The 23374-nt window shown below is 40.5% G+C and overlaps 1 protein-coding gene across 3 annotated transcripts in view; it reads left to right on the forward strand.

Annotated features, from left to right (window-relative positions):
* The window catches only part of FER1L6 (fer-1 like family member 6), a 69187-nt gene that overhangs the window by 30192 nt on the left and 15621 nt on the right, over positions 1-23374 (forward strand). The window contains exons 16-32 of one of the 3 annotated variants that reach the window (XM_065628153.1): positions 234-353; positions 1472-1624; positions 2968-3154; positions 3718-3842; positions 5684-5818; positions 6364-6513; positions 10317-10427; positions 11141-11302; positions 12486-12669; positions 12856-13052; positions 14605-14727; positions 14859-14898; positions 16825-16940; positions 18076-18207; positions 19248-19373; positions 20406-20533; positions 22277-22447. In XM_065628153.1, the coding sequence (XP_065484225.1) occupies positions 234-353; positions 1472-1624; positions 2968-3154; positions 3718-3842; positions 5684-5818; positions 6364-6513; positions 10317-10427; positions 11141-11302; positions 12486-12669; positions 12856-13052; positions 14605-14727; positions 14859-14898; positions 16825-16940; positions 18076-18207; positions 19248-19373; positions 20406-20533; positions 22277-22447 (2360 nt within the window). The remainder of the gene's footprint in view (positions 1-233; positions 354-1471; positions 1625-2967; positions 3155-3717; positions 3843-5683; positions 5819-6363; positions 6514-10316; positions 10428-11140; positions 11303-12485; positions 12670-12855; positions 13053-14604; positions 14728-14858; positions 14899-16824; positions 16941-18075; positions 18208-19247; positions 19374-20405; positions 20534-22276; positions 22448-23374) is intronic. The other 2 variants (XM_065628154.1, XM_065628155.1) reach the window with 2 other exon arrangements.

Raw genomic sequence — 23374 nt, forward strand, 5'->3', positions numbered from 1 at the left:
GTCTTGGGACATGTAGTATACACACAGACAAAGAGAAAATGAGGAACATTGAGATTTTATGTTATCCAGCTCCAAAGAGTTAACCACTTTCTGTTGTGACAAAGAAGTTAATTGTTACCTTGAACCAAGTGTCTCTATCTTCTCTTTTCAACTTGAATTTAAGACTGTTTTTCTGGTCCAGTTCAAACCACTTGATAATGCGTAAAAATACCTATTGTCCTTCCTGACTGCAGGAAGCAATGTCCAGTGATGCCAAGGGAATTGTTCAGCGACAGAAAAAGAAGATGCCACTGGATGAAATGATGCGTGAGACTCAGAGCTTTATAGATAAAATCCGATTCTTGGCTGATGAGGTAATCCACACAGAAATTCAGATAAATTTAAAATTCAGGGCTTGACTTTGATTTTCATAACTCCTGGACTGGTTATCCAAAGAGTTCTCATTTGGATATCTGGCCTCAATCCTGTTTTGCATTAAATGGAGCTGTTAACAGAGTTGTGTCGGAAAGACTGGGCTGTGTGGTATGGAGAGAATGTGGAAGGAACAGTGTTGGGTTTCTTTTGTTTGTTAGTTTGTTTTTAAAACTAAGGTCATCCCTACTGTGCCCTGGTGGTTTGGAGACAACCTGCTTTCTGATCTGAATTCATGTCTCCACTTGTATGGACATTGTGATTTGGACTCTAATGAGCTCAGGAAGGTCTATACTATACTTAACTGTACAGGCACTGCTTAGACATACTATTAGGCCTGAGAATAACAGCAGAACAGACATATTTACTCAGGTCAAAATCCACCCAGTGGGGTGCTGTCTCGCTGAGAGCTGTCTGTGCTGGCAAACTAAACAAGACCATGATTATTCCCTGGCTCAGAGAGCAAGTGGCACAGCCTGGCATGGTTCCCATCCTGTGCCCAAATTCTCTTCCTTCCCAAAACAGAGTGACCTTGCTTGCACTGCATCCTGGGAACAGCTCCTGGGCTGGTCTTTGCTTCAAACCATGCTCAAGCTTTCCTTGGGGACAAGGGGACAGGGCAAGGCTGTGCCATGGAGCATCCTCACAAGCAGAATAGATGATCATGTGCCAGGGCTTGAGTTTCGCCCTGATCCTTTTTGGGTCGCTGGTATGGATGAAGTGGATGGTAGGCACTTTCAGCTTACGCAAACTGTGGGTATGTTATTTTTTGAGACGGAATTGCACACAGATTTTTAGTTTTAGTTTCTCCTGAAATGATTTAGAGAGTGGGTGCTCTTTAGCTATTCTGCAAAGCATTTTACCTCCAGCTGTGCTGAGGAGTGGAGATCTGGAGTGCAAAGCATGATGTGACTGCCTCTTTTATTTCGGGTGCACATCTGCCACTCCACAGGAGCTGTGAGGGAATCAGCTTTTGGTAGAGAGGGTTTTAACAAAACATAATGGCAGTGGATCATAGAAAGTATTCAGTTTTAGTTCAATATTCCTCATCCTTTAACAGCCGCAGAATACGGTGCCTGATGTGTTCATCTGGATGCTCAGCAGCAACAAGAGAGTTGCATATGCAAGAGTGCCAGCAAAAAACATTCTCTATTCCCCAGCGAAAGAACAGAGAGGCAAAGACTGTGGGAAGATTAAAACCCATTTCCTGAAAGTAAGTCTGGGGCAGTCTGCAAACACAGGTAACGCCTGGGGACCATTCTGTATTCAAATTTCCTCCAGGGATTGTATTTTACAGGCTCATTTTTGTAATATACTAAAAATGTGTAAGACATTTATATCTGCCATCTATTAATGTTTACTTCTTATATTTATGCTTATCCTTCTTTCAGCACTGTATCATTGCCAGGCTTTTGGTGTCTGAGTAATTCTTTCACTACTTCATATGGCAAGTTTATAGCATTGTTTATCTAGAACTGTATACATAAACAGATAGAAGAGGTACAGCTTTTTTGCTGACAAAGACATCAGAATGCAGAACATGAAAGTCTGGGAGGAGACCAGTAAGAGATCAGCACACAGTGACTCAGATAGCAAGGAAACCTAGGTATTCAGAGTTAATACAGCAATTATTTATGCTTTCTGTTTGAAATGTGCCTAGGGTTGTGTGATAGTATGTCCAAAATATTGTTATGGGCTTGTTCATCTTGAAGGAAAGTCTTAGTGGATATACTCCTACAAAGGCAGTGTGACTTGTAGTACCCAGCAGTGGAATATTATGCAATATAATTGTTTCTATGGCCATCAGGAAAAGCCCAAACACACAAGAAAATAGTAACTTCATATAATGACTTTTTAGTGGTTTTTCACCTGGAGATACTGGGAACACTCCCATAAAGCACAGCTAAAGAGGAGATAGAAGTATCTAAGCTCCTGATAGTTGCCATAGGTACTTGTTAAGCACAGTGCTATTTGCCTGCATGAACAAAAAAATATCATAATTAACTCTCCAGCCCCTTCAATATCAAGAATTACTGTAGGAACAGATAATACTAAACACTGAGCTTAGCAGAGCTAGATGAAGTGTGAGGGGGAGAGGAAGGAAATAATACTATTTTTTTTTGTTAAGTCTAGTAACATTTTATACTGGAATACATTTTCTGGCCTACCTAATGGGGTAATACTGTTAGTAATGCACAGGACTAACTACCAGCAAAACTGCATGAAATGTAAAGTGGGCTGAAGTCTGGGAAAGCAGGGTACCAGCTAGCACTGATATGCTTGCAGCTATTAGCTAGTCTCAACAAACCTCTGCATATTAGCCAGTACACCATTTACACAGACTTTCAAATGAGCAAACTACTCATTTCTTCCCTAAGAATGACAGCAGTTCCTTGTACTTAATAAGTCTCAGGGCCCCTCACTGTGGAGAAATGCCATTTAGCAGTATATGAGCTCAGTGAATGTTCCTTTATTTTACTCTGGCTTGGTAGGACTCAGCATCCAGCCACCTCTCCTTCTTGATCTTGTTGGTGACAGGTGGCTTTTTTCCTTCAGTTACCAGGCAAGCGCCCTCTGGGCTGGACTGTGCATGCAAAGGTGGATGTCTACCTGTGGCTTGGACCTGCCAGCTATGCCCACAGCATGATGGAGAATTTACCTGTAGGGTATGAGATCAAAATACCATCCTACACCAGCTCAGGGCACAGCGTGGTGCCCTCACCTGCCTGCCTGCTGTATGAAAGTAAGACACTCTTTCTTCTACATATTAGAAATTAATAGGGCTTGTAAGAAACACATGGCTCCAAAAGCCATAACTCAGAGGGCTGCAAAACCTCTGTTTAAAGTAACCGTTCTCAGATGATCACAGCTTAGCATCTTGTCATCAGAAAAGGCTGGTTTCACTGCCAAGTCATCAGTCCTTCCACTGGCACTTTGCAGATGTCAGGGAAAGAAAGTGCTCTTGCAATTTCTGATCACTGTCCCGCAGATCTATCTCTTCATAATGAGGAAGCATCTCTCGGTTCTCCTGATGAAGCTACCGTGTTGGACACCTAGTAGATAAACCAGTGATGAGAGATAAAAACTGGCAGTTAACAACCTTGCAGTAGAGACTTACATCAGACATTGATTTTAAGTGAACACAGAAGTCTTATACAACTTCTGAGTGTCTCAGGTGTTTCATTAGTGAGACAGTTGCCCTTGTCAGATCCTGACTGGACAGTGGATGGTGAATCTTCCCTTCCTACCTGTGTGCTGCATCATTTCCATGAAGTTGACATTACTGTTTTCCTTGCAATGATGTAGCTCCGCAGTTCTTCCAGCTGAGAGCCCACATGTATCAGGCGAGGGGGCTCATTGCAGCAGACAGCACTGGACTTTCCGATCCTTTTGCAAAGGTTACTTTCACATCACACTGCCAGACCACGAAGGTAAGTTCCAAAGTCTCTTTCAGTAAAGGAATACACTTTTTTTTTTTTTCTGATTAAGCCATGAGAAGGAAAATTATTGGTTTTGTAAGGAGGTGCCTAGGAGGAAAAGTTAGATACCTGCTGTTAAAGGGCAACTCCTGACAGTGCATTGCAAGTAAGGCAAAAGTTTAGGTATAACCTGCTACTCTAACATAAGATGCAGTAGTCCTAGTTTATTTTAGCTCCTTCAGAGGTCATATTCTCTGGGAACACTGGGCCTCTGCAGCAAGTGAATTACCTTTCTCTCATTCTTTTTGTAAATATTTTAAATTTAGGAACGCCCATGGTTCTCTTTTTCTAAAATATATGTGTGCAATGATTAAGCAAAGAGTGAAGAAGAGCTTATATGGCTTCTGTAGCTGTGCAAGCCAACATGGTTCTTTGCGATGGAATCTGGCAGTGGATTGACTCTCAGAAGTCCTGACCCATCAACAATCACCCTGAAGTTAAAATGAGGTTGAGAGTTCTGAGATTTGGGCTACAGGCAGAATTTGCTGGGCCAAACATAGCATCACTTCAGAAAAAAACTGTTTCACACCCAACATCCAACCCCTCCCCAAAAAACTCCACAGAAGACTGTCTAAATGTAATTAGCAGATGACTGCTCTTGAATAATCCTGCTGAATACAAGAGCACTGGCTGCACGCTGAACATCTCATTGCCAGAGGCCAGTGAGTAGCGCGAGTGTAAAAAAGCATCTGTTAGCTCTGCGGCCCCTTGAATTTGCTGACCCTGTGCAAGATGGAAACACCTTGACATTTCTTGAGCCATGATTACTGAGCTTCTAAAGTCCCTCTGACACCTTCTACTCTCAGGAAGCAAGTTCTGTAGCACATGTCTAAGGGAGTGAGAAGAAAAAAAACTTCTCTGCCCTAAGACATAGGCGACAGTACTGCTTTTGCCTCAAATATATGAATTTATTTTTTCCTGTAATGTGCTTTTAACTTCTAATAAAAATTGGCGAATGAAGCCAATGAAATTAGTGTTTGGATGCACCAGATTCAGGAAAGTAGAATGTGGCCCTGGAAAAATAGCATTTTATAGGCACAGAAGTGTTAGATTTATTCACTGCCTGAATAAAATATTGCAGCCAATAACTTGCATGTTTTTAGAAGACTCTCATCCAAGTGCCAATAAACTGTAGTCAAGAGCCTGATTTCCATTCAAAAGAATGATAGCAGGTTATGAGTCATTTTGCAGTTGGCATATTTTTCCTCTTTAAATGTTATCTTTGTTAAATATATTTCATGCCAAGATAGTTAAAACATTCTCTATGATGAAATGCCATAAGCATCCACAGAAACCAAACTACAACAAATTAAAAACTAGTGATTCATTATGAGTGATTCATTAAAATATATATTTTTATTAAAGTGTTATGTGTCATTACACTGAAGTAAAAACAAGATTGAAAAAATGTACCCCGGAGAAGTGAAAACTGGCCTTGGTTTAGGTCAAAGGCTTTATTTTAATAGAACTGGGCATAATCCTGCTTTCCTAAACCAACAGTTTTCCTCTAAATTTGATATCAAGCTTTGTCTAAACAGACTGGTGGTCATGTATTGATATGCCTATGAGCAATACATGAGGCAAACAGGGAAATAGAGAAACTGTAGATACTGGCATCAAGGCAAAATAATTGTATTCTTCTGGCTGGGAAGAGCTGCTGAAAAACGCAGCATCTCAGACAAGGAGCTGTTCAAGTTGTGGGAAAGGACATCACCAGCATGCCAGCACATCCTCCTGAAGGACTCCCAGCCAAACAGTTCATAGCTCATTAATTATTTTCTCTCTTTCTTTAGATCATTTCCCAGACATTATCCCCCACCTGGAACCAGATGCTGCTTTTTGACAGCATCGTGCTTCATGGCAACAGAGAGGAGATTGCTCAGTTCCCACCAGAGATCGTCATTGAGCTATATGATGACGATGCAGTGGTAAACTCAAAATCCTTAGTAAAGAACCTGGGCTCTTACATCTTACTGTGTGAAAGCAAAGCTGAGTCACTGAATAGGCATTAAGTGGGTGACCTTGTTGAATGGGAGCTCAGTGTTACAGTCGTTTGCATTTTCACATCTGAAAACAGCCCTGAGACTCACTTTATGTCCTTGCAAAGCTGTGGTCTTGCTTTTTCCCGAGTGATTCTCTCTCCTGAAGACTAGCTTAGAGAAATCAGAAGCATCTTGCCCCCACCTCCCTTGCACACAGCTGTAAATATTGTATGTAAGTCTGCGGAGACACGGGTTTATCTCTGACCATGCAAACTGACACCGTCTCACTGGCTGAATACAGAGCTCAGAAACTTTGGCTGCACTGAAGAGTATTCATCTCTTCCATTTTCATAGCTGCCTTAACTTTTACCTTGTTCTTTACTTCAGGAGAAAGTTTTTTTTCCCACAAATACTAAACTCTGCATCACCTTGGCACCTATGACAACTGTGAAATTCAAATGCATTTGACACCTATATTCTCCTTCATTTAGGGTAAGGCAGAATATATTGGGTCTACAGTGGCTGCCCCTGTGGTAAGACTTGCTGATCAAAACTATGAACCACCTAAACTTGCTTACCACCCAGTGCATTGTGGAAATCTTTCTGGAGGAGACCTTCTTGCTACATTTGAGCTTCTGGAGGTAAACTGGACTTTCTGGACCATGACACTTTTACACCCTGGGCTCACAAAAGCAGCCGTGGCATCGAGACCCATCACCTTCTTGAATTAGTGGGAATTGTGACTGGACCAGGACCATTCTGTTGTTGGACCTCATAGTCCCCATGCAATCTGTGTCACTCCTTCCACCCTGCCAAGGACCCCTGTCCATGAACACACCACCACCAGTCCCTTGTAAGCTCTGAGCCCCATTTGCCCATTTGCCCACTTCCCCTGCCCTAAATCAGGTCCTGGCCTGAGAAACAACCGAGAAAATCCCACCACCATTGCAATGAGCTGCTCTTTGGAGTGGCACATGGCACTGACTTTAGCAACCTCAAACCTCTCAATAGTACTTTCCCCTCTTAGGAGAAGGAAGCAGTGAATAGTAAGGACTGGATCAGGGAGACCGAGTTTTCAGACACTCCTAACATATTAAGAGAAATGTTACACTGGTTTCCAACTGCAAGGCCAAAGGCAAATTCAGTGTACCCGGTGGACACATGAGTGGGTGCAGCACGCCTGGGATTTCAGCGAATTTCAGTAAGCATTTCTAGAACTACCATTAAGAGGAAACTCCTCTCTGCTAAAATCCTATGGCAGTTTATTCTGAAATCCTAGATGGGCAAAATGTGAAGCTCCATGACACAGTTTACAGGTATTCCCAAGATAAAACAGGCTTTTAAGCATGATGGGCTAATTATGTTCTTGGTGAAAGCCTGAAATATGACACTATGGGGAATATATTCTTATTATGGTGGGTACCTAGGGATAGAATCAGTACCTTAGCCATAATTTTCCTGCTTTTTTCTTGAAATCCACTTTTGGCGAACAAAGAGAGCATTGGATTTTGTTTTCCCATCTTTTGGGACAATGGAAGCAGCACAGCTTCTGGGATATACCCAAATATACCCCTAAAGCTTTTCTATAGAGTTGACAAGAACTGTAAGTAAAGATCCTGCAGTCCTTATTTTCACACTCTATTATTCTTAGTGACAGCACTCTAGAGCATCTCACATGGTAGATAATAGCAATATGGACATTAGAGAAATCTTTAGGAAAAAATACATATAAATGTCTACCAGACTTCAAAGCACTCTGAGAGCTGATGTGCTGATGGCTCCTTCCAATATCAGGGGATTCCTGATGAAGCTCTGTGTGAGGATGGAAACAAAAATCTCTCATCACTAATTTATTTTCATTCCAAACCCATAACTTTTCCCACGACATACCATGCTCAGTAACTCTGATCTGCTGGTTCAGATGAAGAAGTGGTGTGTAAGAAGTGAAAGGTCCTTTCTCAAAATGGAGGCTCTTATGCTGGGTTTTGCTGGAGGAATAAAATGATTCCTGTAACAAAGCACTCTGGCACTTAGAAAAATAGTAGACTAAAAAAATGTAGACTAGTGAATACCAGGAATCTTGATTTTCTTCAAAGTGTGCTCAGGATTTACTGATTTTTAAAAAATCAACAGACCAAAATACCCTTGTAAACACAACTTGTGGGTATTTTCTTCTACTGTCACCTGAGTGCTAGATCATTCTCCACCTCTTATTCTGTGCATTTTCACTGCGGCTATGAAGCAAAGTCCTCTCTGAGTTATACCAAGCTGATTGCACTAAAATTATCTCAACTCCACCAGTGGTTGTTAGATCCTGGAACACTGGGGACCTTGTGATATATTGGAGAACTGTTAACTGCAAAATTTTAAAAGAACAAAAGTGAAGAACCAGGGAATCTTGATTTGATATCAGTCTTCCGTTTTGCAGTCCTGGAGCACAGTTTGATAAAACTCTTTATGAGGCAATTCTGTCCCCAAACGTGAGATCTCGCCAGCCTTCCTCTCCTAAGCTGTGTCCTTGGGAACTAATCCCTTCTCACAGCTGTAAGAGGAGACATAAATATCTATGTACAGTCTATTTTTTAAAAAAAGAAAATAAGTGGTGCAGTTTACGAATTTCATATGCATAAGTCATTGTATCATGCACATTAATATATTTTTCTTGATGACCTGTCATCAGTACCCAAGTCAAATAATGCAATGAAAGTGGGTACCCCGAGATGTGAATTGTATGCAGGGACATGACACCTGGTATGTGATCAGAGTCAGGTTTCGTTTGCCTCTCGTTTCATTTAAAGTACCAGTTAATTTTATTATGAGGTAAATTTTTAGAGTGTTTAATGTCAGCTACCATAAAGTTGGAAAACTCAACAGGTGGATTTCTAGGCAAGCAGGTATTGTTCACCAAGTTGTGATCTTTTGTTTGGTTTTTGAAACATCATAGAGGTGGCTGATAGAAACCAGATACATTGAGGAACAACAAAACTAGACCTAGATCTCTGGCCTCAAGTTCCATTAAATCTATTAAATGAATTGCTTTGGATTTTTACCAATAAGAGGCAATAAATATGTGTGTGTGAATTATTGCTGTTAATTATGTGAATGGTCACCTATGCTGCAGGTGTTATGCTAGAAGATACATTTTCCACCTACCTCCTCCTTCATCTAAAAGGTACTAGGGAACACATCCTTTCTCACTTATGCTAATCAAACTCCCACACAACTGTACGTAGCTGCAGACGACAGACAGATGGCCTAGTTAAAAGAAGCAGAAGACTTCAACTTTACAGGTCCTTCAAGAGCTATATCTCAGATGCTTCACCTCTCAACAGTGACAAGTTAGCTAAGGAACAATGAAGCACTCCAGAAGTTGTGTTTCTTTTTTCTAGAAGCCATATGTACAGTATGCTTTAGGTACCATACTTCATGAGAAAGCCTGTAGGCTGTGAAACCCGTGTTCCTGCTGTCCTCTGCTACCACAGCCTGAGCTTCTGGTAGGAGCAATCATCAAGTCCTGGCTTCAACTATTTTAAGTAGAAATTCTCTAAATCAGGCCAGGCTTCAGACCTGCCCTGCGTGGGCTGAGGAAGTCATAAATACACTGTGGAAATTAGGAAAGGATTGGGAAAAGAAGCCAAGGAGCTTTCCCACAGAAGGAGAACCAAACAGGCAGCAGAGCCAGGAGCACAGCAAGAGGCAAAGAGAGGGTCAAGGCCCAGAGCGGCGGTGGAGCGTGCTCTCCTCCCACCCACCCGGCACATGGCAGCCCTGTACGCCCAAATAAGCTCCTGAATGTGGGACAGGTTATGAGCGATCACAGGCAAAGGACATAAGTGCTGCCTGCCTCAAGATTTTAGTAGTTGCACAGAGAAGATTCAGCACTAATGCTGGAAATGCGATTTGCAAGTTATCTAATGCTGACAGCATGCGGTAATGCAGAACTGCTATTCTACAGTGGCTGAAGAGCATTATGTCTGTCTGGCAAACCTGTGGTTTACCTGATGTGTACTGTCTGTTCACCAGCCTTTTTAAACTAGAATCAGATCAAGAATTTTCCTGTGAAAGCCTTCTAAGCAGTTTTGCTCAGGACTTTTGTTAAATAGAATTACCATGCTTTCTATTTTTAGTAAATATAATTACCATGCTTCAGTACACGCATGTCTTTAGGGCAGACTATGTCCTGCTAGGACAAAAGAGACTTTTTTTTCAGAAATGTGCATAAACCCAACTTATTGAATACTCTTTCTGCCAAATGTTTTAGTATCACAGCATGACAGACAGCAATCCAGCTCACATTCCTTCCACAGCACAACCTGACTGCCCTACGACGTGTCTTGTAAAGCTGCATTAAATTGATGTGTTCCATGTACAATTAACAGACTCTTCTGATATGGGTTTTATTCTTCCAAAAAACAGCCCAAGTTATGACTGCTTAATTTTTCAGATTCCTGAGTCAGATCCAGACAGACTTCCCCCACTGGATCCACCAGATATCGGCCAGATCTACCCAGTCCCTGCCAACATCCGACCTGTTTTAAGCAAGTACAGAGTCGAGGTAAGTTACTTAGAATATTCCCATTTCCAAATCCCAGCTCCTTTCATTCTCTTACTGAACTGTAACAGTAAGGGATGATGATTTTAAAATCCTGATCAATAGGAATCGCATAAAAATAGCATATGGATCCCAAAATAAATATGGTAAGCTCAGGTCAAATTGATTCTCTGAGGCTGGGCATGCGAGGCAATGCATCCACCTGAGGCCACCAAAGGCTGCGTCTCAATCCCAGCCTGCTGGAATGGAACTGCACCCATAGCAGAGGGTGGCTGAGGGACCTGCACTCTGTGCAGCCCAGGGAAGAGTCTGCAGGAGATGGAGAGCTTCCCCTTGCAGCTAACCTCACCGGAGGTGAAGTTCAGCATCAGCCACCTACCAGGTCTTTTCTGGGTCCCAAACAACTATGACGCTTTAAACAAACCAAATCCCTACTTTTCCGGTGGGTAGTCCCTTTGTCCTGCTGAAAGGACAAGTTTTGCAAACATGATTATTGTGGCTTGCTGTTGGCAATAACTGCTCAATAACAGCTGGATGTTATAAATTGTTTTAACTTCCATCATAATCCTGATGGTTACTGGATATCAGATTTAAGTTATTTGGTTTTTTTTCCTGCATTCCCAAAGGGATACAAGGTGATGGGATACCAGCAGTGGCTTCCCCCAGACTGAGAAGTCTCTGCAGATGACCGATGTTTCCTGCTCTGCCCCCCACAGGTCCTGTTCTGGGGTGTTCGGGAGCTGAAGAAAGTCCAGCTCCTCTCTGTAGATCGCCCCCAGGTTCTCATCGAATGTGCAGGGAAAGGAGTGAAATCCTCTGTCATTCAGAGCTACAAGAAAAATCCCAATTTCAGTGGCCTTGCAGACTGGTTTGAAGTGGTACGTACAGGATGCTGCTCCTTGTCTGTCCATTCTCTGATTAGGAAAGGTGTTAGTTACTAATTTCCATCATTTATTGTCATATAATTTTGCCAAGAAGGATTGGACCAGGTGATCCTTGAGGTCCCTTCCAACCTGGTATTCTATGATTCTGTGAAATAATTTCCTCTGTGTCTTGATTAAATACTAAAGGACAAGAGTTCTTATGCAAAAAGCTACTGATTTGAAGATGCTTTGAAAGACTTATGCTACAAATGCATGATGAAAGAAGATGAAGTTCCTCATGTTATGTCTCAAATATGCAAGGCAACATGTTACAATCAGGGTTTTAGTGATAGGTTGGAAATAGTTGGCAGATAAGAGGGTTATTTTTAGTACTTTTTCCTCCTCTTCTCCCATTTTGCAGGGAAGAGCTCAGTTTCCTTTATTTTCTTTAAATTATCTTTATTTTCCTCTGTGTGTTACTGGACTATTAAGGGTATTGATAATTTCTGGCTCAGAAGCTCTGGACCTTTTCACACTAGCTGTTATGGACTGGAAGTTTAAATATCACCTGTTGACTGGGTTATAAGAGCTGGTACTTTCAGTGCACAGAGGTGAGCATCAGAAAAAACCAGTCTGCTCAATTTGCATCAAGTTGCTAGCATCAAGAAATAAGCTGCTTATTTATAAGACAGAAGGATATCAAAGCACTAAGCCGGATACTGAAGTGTGGTTACTGCGTTATTTTCAACTTCCATCATATACCATATGTCCAAAGAGCTGTTTTCCCTTTTGTAATTTATCCTATCAAGCATGTAGCCACACAATGTCCACATCTCATGGTTGAGCAAACTAAGGCACATGGGGTTCATAGCCTTGAACAAAGCAGCAGTGGCATTAAGACTCGTAACCTCCAACACTGCATTCGTTCCTTCTGAACATTTCTGAATCTCCCAGTTTATTCTAACAAGAGATGCATGTATATAACAGCACAGGACTCAACTCAGTAGCACAGGCCACAAGGTCCACTCTGGATTCTTAAGGACAAAGCTTTCTCCAGACTTTGCAGAAAACTGTGGGCAGAACTTTATTGCCTATACTGGATGCATTTTGTGTTTTGAGTATGTTAATAGCAGGGTATTCTATACCTGTTCTATATTCTCTAGCAATGCTCATGCTGCTGTTTGTCTTCCTCCACTAGGAGCTGCCTGAAGATGAACTCCTGCACCCACCACTAAGCATCTGCGTGGTTGACTGGAGAGCATTTGGGAGGAGCACTCTTGTTGGAACACACACCATCAATTGCCTTAAGCAATTCCTATGTAAGACCCAGTTGGGTCCTCAAGCTACACCAAACAGACTAGACATTGTAGAAATTGAGAAAGGTAAATGTCTGATCCTGACCGCAAACAAAATACAAAGGACTGACTCAGAGGCTTAACACTGGCACGTGCTTGGAAAATATGCTTTATTGTCTTAAGAGTAGGGTCAAACTGTTAATGAGATGATCATTTGATGGTCACCAAATGTGATGATAGTATTTCTGGAAAAATCTTAACTAACTTGCAAAGTTTCAGTTTCAGCTTCACCTGAGTCATCCCAGCCTGGTGATTTATCCCAAGAAGAACCATTTTTAGATGATCACGTTTATGCTGAGGTGGAGCAGGGTAAATGTACAGTGGTAGAGCCAGATCCATCTCTCGCAACGCTTCCTGCTGATGAACCAAAGCACTCTGCCTCTGAACCAGAGAAAGAGAGAAAACAGAAGGTGAGTATAGCTGAAGCTGCTACCTAACTTTCTGTTGCAGTCTTGCAGACTCAGCTCTTCCTTATGAAATAGGAATCTCTTAACTCAGGATTAGAGATTCTGGATACTAATGTTAAATACCCACACTATCTTGCTGGCCCTTGAGAGAACTAGTTAGCAATGCCGCTTTGACCCCATGTAATTTCATTACTTCCATTAGTAGATACTACCTTTCCTTTTGTGCTGGATGTTTTGTGCTTGCCCATGGGCAAGCACAACTGGAGTAGTAGGATTTTTGATTTGTCTGGCTTTGAATGATCTACTTAATTGCGAAACTCTCACTGTGAATGATTGTTTCTGTGTCTGTGGTATTTAGGCAGGGATGAAAGTCCCTTTGTGCTAGGTGCTGTACAAATGTGGAGCAGAAAGTCTGTTTCCAAAAGATCTTATGGTCAAAGTATAAAGCTGGTGTCAGTCTGTGGGCAGAAGCAAATAGGAAAGTACAGCAAAACAAGGCAATTCTGATCAGCATGCTGTTTACAGTAGAGTATATGCTCTGGATTGTGGACATTGTTTTTGTTCAGATGCACGTGCTCCTCCTTTCTCTGTAGTTTCTTCCATCACAATCACTTTTTATTAACAAAAATAAAAGCAGAGATACAGGACTGAGTTTTGTTTCAGGAGCTCTTTCTGCAGCTACATAAAGTGTGTTTCTTTGACCTTTGCTGTTTCAGTGGTCAGATGTTTCCAGCATCCTTCGTAATTAGAAGGTCAAAGAAACTGCAGGGATGTCTTGTTCCCTAGATGTACACACCAGTCTGGATTTTTCATCTGGTACAGAATAATTTTGATGTATGACAGCAAAGTAAAGTAAGAAAAGAGTCCTAGAGAGAACTCCATAATTTAACCATCTGCATCATATTAATTATAATACCCACTTATCTATCATTTCCAGTTATCTATCTTTTCTCCAGCCTCCTCCCACAAGCTGACAACTCTCTGTAAGGGTGCAGGGTGAAACACTGTTTCTCAAGGGCCAATCTTTAGGCAAGAATGAAGTTATTAAGATTTGCCACATGAGCAGGTGGGCTTCAGGATCCAATTTTAGCTGTTTTGTGGGAAGAGAATGGTTAAATTGCAGCAACTATTGAGACTCCTCCTCCTTCCAAAAGGCAATAAAGTATTATTGAGAATTCTTAAAATACTTGCAGACTTAAGTGGTAGAAACTGACTTGCATCTGAATGTTTAGATCCCTCAAACTATTATCTATTTCTCTATGTAGGTCATGTATTTCTTTATGTAGCCTGTTGCATGGGTTGTTCCTGTGGCAATGTCTCAAATGTTCAAAGTTTTGGCATCATCAGTAAGTAATATAGAGATATCTTTAATAACATGATCATGATGAAATATCTTGGAATGAAAGACAGAGACACTAATTCATATCGTATTTTATTTAGTTCTTGGAGGTTGACATTTTCTTCGTATACATCTGTTCATGCTTGATGTCGTGAGTCAGGTGATTAGTTTTAATCAGTTCTGGATTTCAACAGTGTTTTCCCCACGATTTGGTAGGATATGAAAAAATCCATCCGACGGTCAACGAGAAGGAGAAAAAGAACTATTGCAGATGAATCAGCTGAAAATGTTATTGACTGGTGGTCAAAATACTATGCTTCTGTGCTCAAATTGCAAAAGGTTAGTCACCCAGAATTCCAAAAACTCTCATGCATCTGCAATATTGTAAAAGCAGATTTACTGGTGAATGATTCCTTTTTGGTATTACACTCATAATGAGGAGTTTCTCCATCGTCTTTTTCTTTTGAAAGGCAAAAGGAATTTTTTCCAGTGAGGGAAAACCAGAAGACAGTGAGTAAATTATTTGCATTTTTCTGTTATTTTGTATTACTAGTAGTTTGCTTCTGTAGTATTTTACTGTCAACAACTAATATCTGATAACAGAGTTCCAACAGTATAAGGGGTTCTTTACAGATGATCAGACAGCAGCGAGGTTATTACTTCACAGGCAGTGTTGAGTTAACGTGAGTTTCCTGTCATTCAAGTCTCATGCAGGAAGATTTGTGAAGTCAAATTCCTAAATGATAGAAGGTGGAGATTATCCTAATCTCAGGTTGCATTTTTAACAGGTCCAGAAAATAAGTTTCTCTCAATTTTGAATCCAATTCAAGATCAATGACGTAGGAACAGATTCTGCTAGGAGACTCCACAGTCATGTGTGTTACTTCCATGGCTGTCAAGTTTTGTGCCTAGCTCAGGTTCAAGCAGAAAATATTTTACACAAGAACATAAAAGAATTGGCTGGAAATAGGCTCTGTATGTGTATGTGTATATGTTTCCATACATGTGTACTCCACGGCTTAACAGGTCCTCCCACAACCAAATAAAGCTCTAGGGTTTTTTTGTGGTATTTTTTGTTTGTTTTGGTTTGGTTTGGGTTTTTGTGTTTTTTGTTTGGTTGGTTGGTTGGTTTGGTTTGGGGTTTTTTTTTTTGACAAATGCACCTTCTTCAGCAGACTGTGAAAATAAAACCCAAATGTTTACTGTTTACACAGAGCTGCTATTCAGAATTAAACTATAGCATCTTCCCATGCCAAGGCTGACTGTACTTCACCAGCAATTGAGGTGATTTCTATTTTAAAGGAGGTGTTGAGATTGCTGTGGATGGAAGATATGACCTAAATGTCAGATGGTATCCTTCTGGAAATAGCAGCTGACGGTGTTTCAGTGATCATCAGAGCTGCTGAGAGATGAGATGGAGATTGGTTTCTGAATGGAAATCACTTGTCCACATAGATGAAATATTTAAATAGAAAATGTTCTACAAAGGTGTGATATTCACTTACCATTAGACATTTACTTGATATTCTAACGTCCACTCACATGCTATTCAGGTAGCTGTTTTGACTTATGACTTCAACCTTGTAAATTCTCTTCTGATAGCTTTTGTTACATATTTTAACCTATGATGATAAGTATTATACATAGAGAACAACATTGATATAATGTATACATATATACATATATTTGAAATATTTAGTGATATCAAACACACATGAACTACTCAAAATATGAGGGTAAAGTGAACTCAAAATGGTTGGATTCAATGACTTACAGTTGGACTTGATGATCTGAGAGGTCTTTTCCAACCTAAATGGTTCCATGATCCTATGAAAATCCAGAATTTAGCCAAAGAACTGAACCACCTCAGTGCCATTTTTGAGGGCTCAGCATCTATTTGTTAGGAAGCCCCCTCTCAGCGTTTGGAGTCTGACTTGAGGTTGGTCAGATATCTCCTCCCGTTTCTCATGTTTCTGGGTTTTCACAAGGTGAGGTACACTTGTGATGCCTTTGAGCAGAGGACTTGGATCACCTGAAATCTGAAGTACCAGTCAGCCTAAATAATGTCTTCCAGTTTTAAATAAGCTTTTTTTAAGTGAAAGATGTTAAGATTTATCAGTTTATGTTTGGGAGGAATCAGAAATTAAGGAATAGGGTATTCTGGGAGGTGGCCTGCAGGGAGGAATTTATACATTACACCATCACACTTGGTCCACAAAGCTCATCATGAAGACTCTTGGCCACAGAGAGGATAAAATGCCACCTCCATGCCTGGGAGGAGTGGTGGGAAAAACAAGAGGAGCCTATGCTTGGCACTGGGAAAATGAATGGAGGAAGAGCAAGGGGAAATCTTCAAAATATATTTTGCATCCTGATCTGAAGCATTTGATGTGCTTTGCTCACTAAAACCTACATGATGTCATGAAATCTCTGCAGATAAGCAGACTTCTGACCACATTGCATTGATCATAGAAGAGGAGCCAGACAAAAAGAAGAAGGACAAGACGTTGAAAAGGAAACAGAAAGAAACTCCAAACCTAGCAACCCTGCAGGTAAAAAAGAAGTAAGGCTAAGGTGTAAGGCTGTTATTCACTCTCTCCAAAATCTGACATCAGTGGCTGAGTTTAACAATGCCCTCCTTACATTTATTTCAGACACTTTGAAAGGAATAAAAGACACAAAATCATGGTGGCAATGCACATCAGCACATGAGACACGGAGGAAACTAGGTTCTTGTAGGGTGGATGAGGCCCTCTTGGCCTTAGACCTTTAATTTACCAGGATAGATGCGACCAGAGAGATTTAAGTGAAAATTCCATTTTGTTGCTCTCATGTAATACAATGAATTTGGAAATTCCAAATTTGATGTTGGAGATATTACAGCCTATTAAGAATGACTTAAAAAAGGGTATGGAAAGCATCACTGCAATTGCTAGTTATGTCCTCCCTGATGCGAGGCAACATTCATTTCACATTAAATTAGGTTGGGTAACGATAGAAGGAATTCAAAGAAAACTCTGTGGGTCATGCAAAATGACTGGAGGAGTTTTGAAAATATTAGGACTTCTTAGATTCCACTGTAGCTGAATAAAGGGTAATTCTAAATCGCTGTTTCCATTTTTTGAGAGATGGCAATAGTCTAGGCCCTTCTATTTCACACTGAATAACACTTGATAAATTACAGGGGAGAGTGTTGAAAGAAAAAAGCATCCTTTAAAAAATGGTTTGGTCTCTTTACCTATCCTAAAGCTCTGTCCCCACATCACTTCATTAGTTTCTGCTTTGCTGTCGCGTTCTGACACATTAAAATAACAGAATGGGTAGGTACATCAAAGGCACATTGGAGAGAGTGAACAGAAGCAAAGAGCACCACCTCCACACTCTTTTCCCCCAACATCAGTGCTTATACATGTTCATTCTGGTGCTTCTAGAGCCACTTCTACCTTCTGCATTAACATGCTGCTCCAGTAGTCGGGAAGGACTTTGGTTAAGGACAAAACTGCTCCTTTTTAAAGTGGGGAATTAACTTTTTTTTTTTTTCTCTTCTCAAGAACTTTTGAAAAACTCTGATTTTATTAAAAATGTGTATTTGAGGCAAAATGGAATTCTAGTCATCCTGTAATAAAAAAGTTGCCATAAATATTTTCACTGCACCATAAAAAAATAAGCTTTCTCCTGTTTTCAAAGATTTATGAAGGAGACTTGGAGAGTGAATTTAATAACTTTGAGGACTGGGTGAAAACTTTCCATCTCTTAAGAGGAAAATCTAATGACGAAGTTCATGCTGACTCTGAAGGCAGAATAATAGGAAAGTTTAAGGTGAGCTTTAGTGTTGATTAAATGAGTAATACTTTAGAGACTTTATGTTTTCATGCATATTTCAGGTATGCCAAAGATGAAACAAAAAGACATTGACAGTCTGTTGTAAATACTTATCTATTTTATTGCATCTAGAGTCATATTTTTCCTTTCCTGTTATCTGATAGATGAAAGCAGAATTCAGCACTAGGTGTTCACTGTTGTTTTGAAACAAGGAATTACAAAAATGCTTTCTATCACAGAAGAGGGAGAAGAGAGATATTGAATAGTCCAGATTCCGCTAATGTAACATAATTGCTGTGCTATCAGTTACAGCACCTTATATGTAATTTTCAGTAATTTAAATGGAGGCTCTTACAGCTACTCCAGTTGGAAACAATAGCACAGCCTGATCCAGGGCACCATTAGGCAATCAGAAAGTGTAGTTCAAAGCATGAATAATGTTAGTAGAATTTCAAGCACTTTGTAGTTTAAAGGAACTGATTGAACTCATTGATACCTCAATTAGTTTGCAATGCAAATTTCTGTTCAAATGACTTTCTAGTTGCTCTGAGGCAGTATGAGCTACTCAGCAGCGTGAGTCAATATTGGTTTATATGAGTTGTACAGTGGCTGCTAAAATACAATCAAATTTCAGTCACAGTGTTGTGAAACTAATTCAGTTGAATTATCAGTTTGCAAATATACAGCTAAGGACAAAAGATAATTTTTAGAGTATTAATATCAAGAAAACCAGATTTCAAACACCTGCAGGTGTTAGTCCTTTAAATAATAAAAGAGAGAGCTGAGACCATGCAAGCACTTCTTGCAATCATTTAAAAGCGATGATAGTACCATTCTATAGACCAAAGACATTTTAAAAGATGACGTTTAATGCACTGAAGCCACTGTTCCCTTTGAGTGGTACCAGTAAATGTGCTGTATATATGTAGGTACTGCATTGCAGGCTGCATGAATGATGTTTTGTTTGCATTCAAAGGGTTGGTCTTGTATTACATTTGATCTGTTTTCAAGAGAGATAAATGACAGCGTATTACTAGGGCTCCTTTTGCATATACCCAAGTCCTGAGGATGGCAGCTTGCTGGACGGAGGGCAGACCCGCATCCTGCAAGGGATACCACCAAACCACTCTGTCAATGTCCTCATCAGGGTTTATATTGTGGCAGTAAGTACACAGATGTTCCTTTAACCTTGAAATAACTTCAACATTTCTTTTCAACTCAGTTTACCTCCAGTGTCTTTGAAGTGAAGCTTCTGAAAATCCTCATCCATGTGGTATAATTTTTTTGGGTCATATTTCAGAGGTTTCATGTAGAAATGGGTGTTCAGAGTAGAAAACATTACATATTCCTCATAATAAATCACAAGACATGAGAATCACTTCGCTTATTCAAACTGAAAGGGCTAGAGACATAAATAACATAGTATGGACAACCTGTTCCATCCATGTTATCCAAACTCGGCTATTTTTAATAATTAGAGTTTCAAAATGACACACCTTTAAACAAAACCTTTTTGGGAAGAGGGAAATGTGATGGTATTTCTTGAGTGCTGTGAACTGCATGTAATCAAAGTAGTACATGTTGTGAATAAGTTATGGAGTGGAGAAAGATGTAGAAATACAGAGAATGAGATGATGAGGGAGCATGTTGTGAGAAGTGAAAGGGGTGGAAGGGGCTAGTGTTTCAGAGAAACAAGACAGTTGCTGGTGGCCTGAGATGGGAAGAATGGCATGCCAAAGAGACAATGACAAACAAAACAGAAGAGAAAAATAGGAAGAGGTTGCTTTATTTCCTGAATATAAAGACTTCCAGGCCACCTCATAAATACAATCTGAAGAGTTGTTTTTTTATTGTTCAAGGATCTGGACCAATACTTTGGGGAAACCTTTCATTAATCCTACATACACTTGTACAGACAGCTCCTTCCTAGCGTTGCCCTTCCTGCTCATCTCTATTTTCATCTTAGTGGTGGGACAGCACTTACATCTGGTGCACCTTTGCAAACTCTCTTTTCATCCAGATTATCTTTTCCCAGTAACCTGCAAAGCTAAATGCCAAATTTTATATTACATGAGGCAAACAAAGCCCCTGCACTTCCAGAACACCCAGGACTTGTCAGGAGACCCACAGTCCTGTGTCCTGACCGTGCTGCATTTAAGCAATCTTCTTGAGGTCACAATCTTTCTTCCTAACAGGCGTTTAACCTCAGCCCAGCTGATCCAGATGGCAAGTCTGACCCCTACATTGTCCTGAGACTGGGCAACACTGAAATTAAAGACAGGGAAAACTACATCCCCAAGCAACTAAACCCGGTATTTGGAAGGTCAGTGATAGCATATTTTCTTATTCAAGGGTGATTTCTGCTTTATCACTTGCTGCCACTATTGCTGTTACTATGACAAAGAGGTTTTGTAATTCTACTTGATAAAACATTGAGAATTGGTGTCATCCTGTATGTTTATAAATTATTTCATTTTCGTACCGGTCAAAACACATCACAGAATGCAATCTGTGAGAGGCTTTGCAAAATGATGCATGAGACAAAATGAATCAACAAATGATCTTGTCTGTGCAAATGAATGCAGTTGTTAATTTTGAAGTGAAATAAATATCAGCACAGTAAAGTGCGATTTCACAGTCTTTGTTGCTATTTAAGGTTGAATAGAGTGCCAAATAAATCTCATCATGTTAGGACTAGGACAAAATAAAATAGTTTTTTGAACCCACACAGTCTTCTGAATGGAGAAGCTGGGGTAAGCTGTCAGTGAACATCATTGTAGTATCAATGCTTCATGACTTTATATTGTTAATGCTAATAACTGATGTTTTTGCCAGTAAGTTTCCCTGATTTAAGAAGGCTGAAAATATTTTGGATTGAGATGGAGTTATAAGAACATTAAGACAGAGAATCTATACTACATTGGACTGAAAAGCCCCTAGGTCAGAGTCCTGTCTGCAAAAGCGGAGACTTAAAGAAAAAAATGTAAGAAGAAAAGGCAAGAACAGAGTGGTGCCTCCATAGAATGCCATGTCAGTTTCTGTGATTTAAGCTCTTCCTTAGCAGAGGTTGCAACTGAACCATCATTATGATAAATTGTAAAGCACAGCCACTATAGATGCATACAGAATCATAGAATGTCCTGAATTGGAAGGGACCCACTGGGGTGCCTGGACTAGCAACTCCTTCGCAGCAGTAGCATCAGTCATGGTAACTACCTCTCACTATTCTAGAAGCCCTAGTCATCATGACACCACCAACCCCTAGCAATCCCACACCATTCCCAAATATCTGTTTCCTCCAAAAACTGTTCTGCTGTTGCTACAAAATTGGCTTCAGCTTCTTTGAGAAAAAGGGAAAAACTCGTCCTTCAGGAGACAAAGGTCAGTTTTGCCTGTGCTCTGGAGAAATCTGGAACCAACATTGTGTTGATGAGGATGTCCTGTCTTCCACTTACCTGTCAAATCCTTTTAAAAAGCGCTTTTATATTTTCAGCTTCTCTAAACATCCCAACAACAATTCCTATCCCTGAAAAATGTTCTGTGTGAAAAGGGAGTTCTGATCTTTCTTTTTTTGAAACTTGTTTTAAAGCTTTTGCCTGATAATTTTGTTCAGTGCCCCCAGATGCCTATGTGCAGTATGTAGTCTGGAGCTTTTGGAAGAAAACAGAAAAGACTCAGATGTTCCTTTTGGGCATTCTGAAAAGTATGTGAGATCTCTTATATGTACAGCTTTTTTAGCCTTGTAATTTACATATTTCCATCTCTGTGGGATTCAGGATAAATCATTGCAGCTGACCAGCTCAGTCCCATTGCTCTGTCTACTGCAGGTAGGTACAATCTTAGAACTGTACAAGGGTGGTAGGAAAGCAGGAGAAAAAAAATACTTTTGTACTCTGTGTTTCTAGTATGTTCAGATATTTCATTGAAACAAAAAATACTACCAAAAAATCCCCAGTGCTTATCAGAAGAGGCACTTGCCACACGTTGTTTGCACAGTGTTCATTAACTTAGTCCTTTAGGCTTCAAAACTGATTTGACCGCATGTAGTTCTCATTTTATGCTGTAGATCATTTGAAATCCAAGCTACATTCCCCAAGGATTCCTTGCTCACAGTCCTGATCTATGACCATGACTTTGTGGGAACAGATGATCTCATTGGAGAGACTAAAATTGATTTGGAAAATCGTTTCTACAGCAGGCATCGAGCTACCTGTGGGTTACAAAGTCGATATGAAATGTAAGTATCTCTGCAGACAGCAACAGGGAGCAGCACACAGTGAATGACTTGACTGGAAGGAGGAATTCCAGATGTGGATGAATATTATGTTTTCTCCAACACAGAGGTGTCACAGGAGGTATTTTAATTAAATTTCACCAAAGAGCTTAGCAGTGGCTTTGGGTAGCTGCCAGCCTCAGTAGGAAGTGTATATTTAAAATTAACAGCATTGTTTGTTCAACCAAGTATTTTAGATAGCAAATGGCCTATGTATAACATACCTGCTTGATAAACTGCCTTTGGAGGGGCTTAGAGGGCAAATGCAAAATAATCTGTCAAAGAAGCTATGACAGGGCTCTACTCTGCTCTCAGTTATTCAGCTGCAACTGGAGTGACTGCAGCAAGGGTGGTGGGACTGGTGCGGCACTGGGGGCAGCAGGAGCAGAGCGGGGCTGCTGCCATGGCCTCTGAACGGAGGTGGGTCACAGGCCGGTGGTGCTGAGCTCCTCGTCCCTGTCATACGGCTGTACTCTCAAGGACGTTGTGCATAAAGACTAATTAATGCAGAGAAAGTCGAACTAAAATAACTCGATTGCGCTGGGGTGAGGCACTAACCTGAGAGATGTGGGTTTGTGGTTCTTCTCCTATGGTTGTTTCTCTATTTTATCTACAAACAAAGGGTGGACAATGTAAAAAAGCAATCCAGAAACACAGACCAAACCCCAAGACTTTCCTTGTCAGCTCAGTCTCCAGTGTGAGATATTTCTTTCCGTGCTTGTTCCAGGTCCCAGATAATCTCAGCTTCTCCTCTGCATTTGGGAGCCGCAGAACACTTCTCCTTAAATGGAGGTAGAACATGTACACTTGAATCCTTTCAGGCAGAACAGGGAATGAGCTCTGATCCTTTTGTTCTTGGAGAGCATGCCAATGCCTGAGCTACTTTGTCTA

This window comes from Caloenas nicobarica, chromosome 2 (assembly GCF_036013445.1).
Source record: "Caloenas nicobarica isolate bCalNic1 chromosome 2, bCalNic1.hap1, whole genome shotgun sequence".
Taxonomy (NCBI): Eukaryota; Metazoa; Chordata; class Aves; order Columbiformes; family Columbidae; genus Caloenas; species Caloenas nicobarica.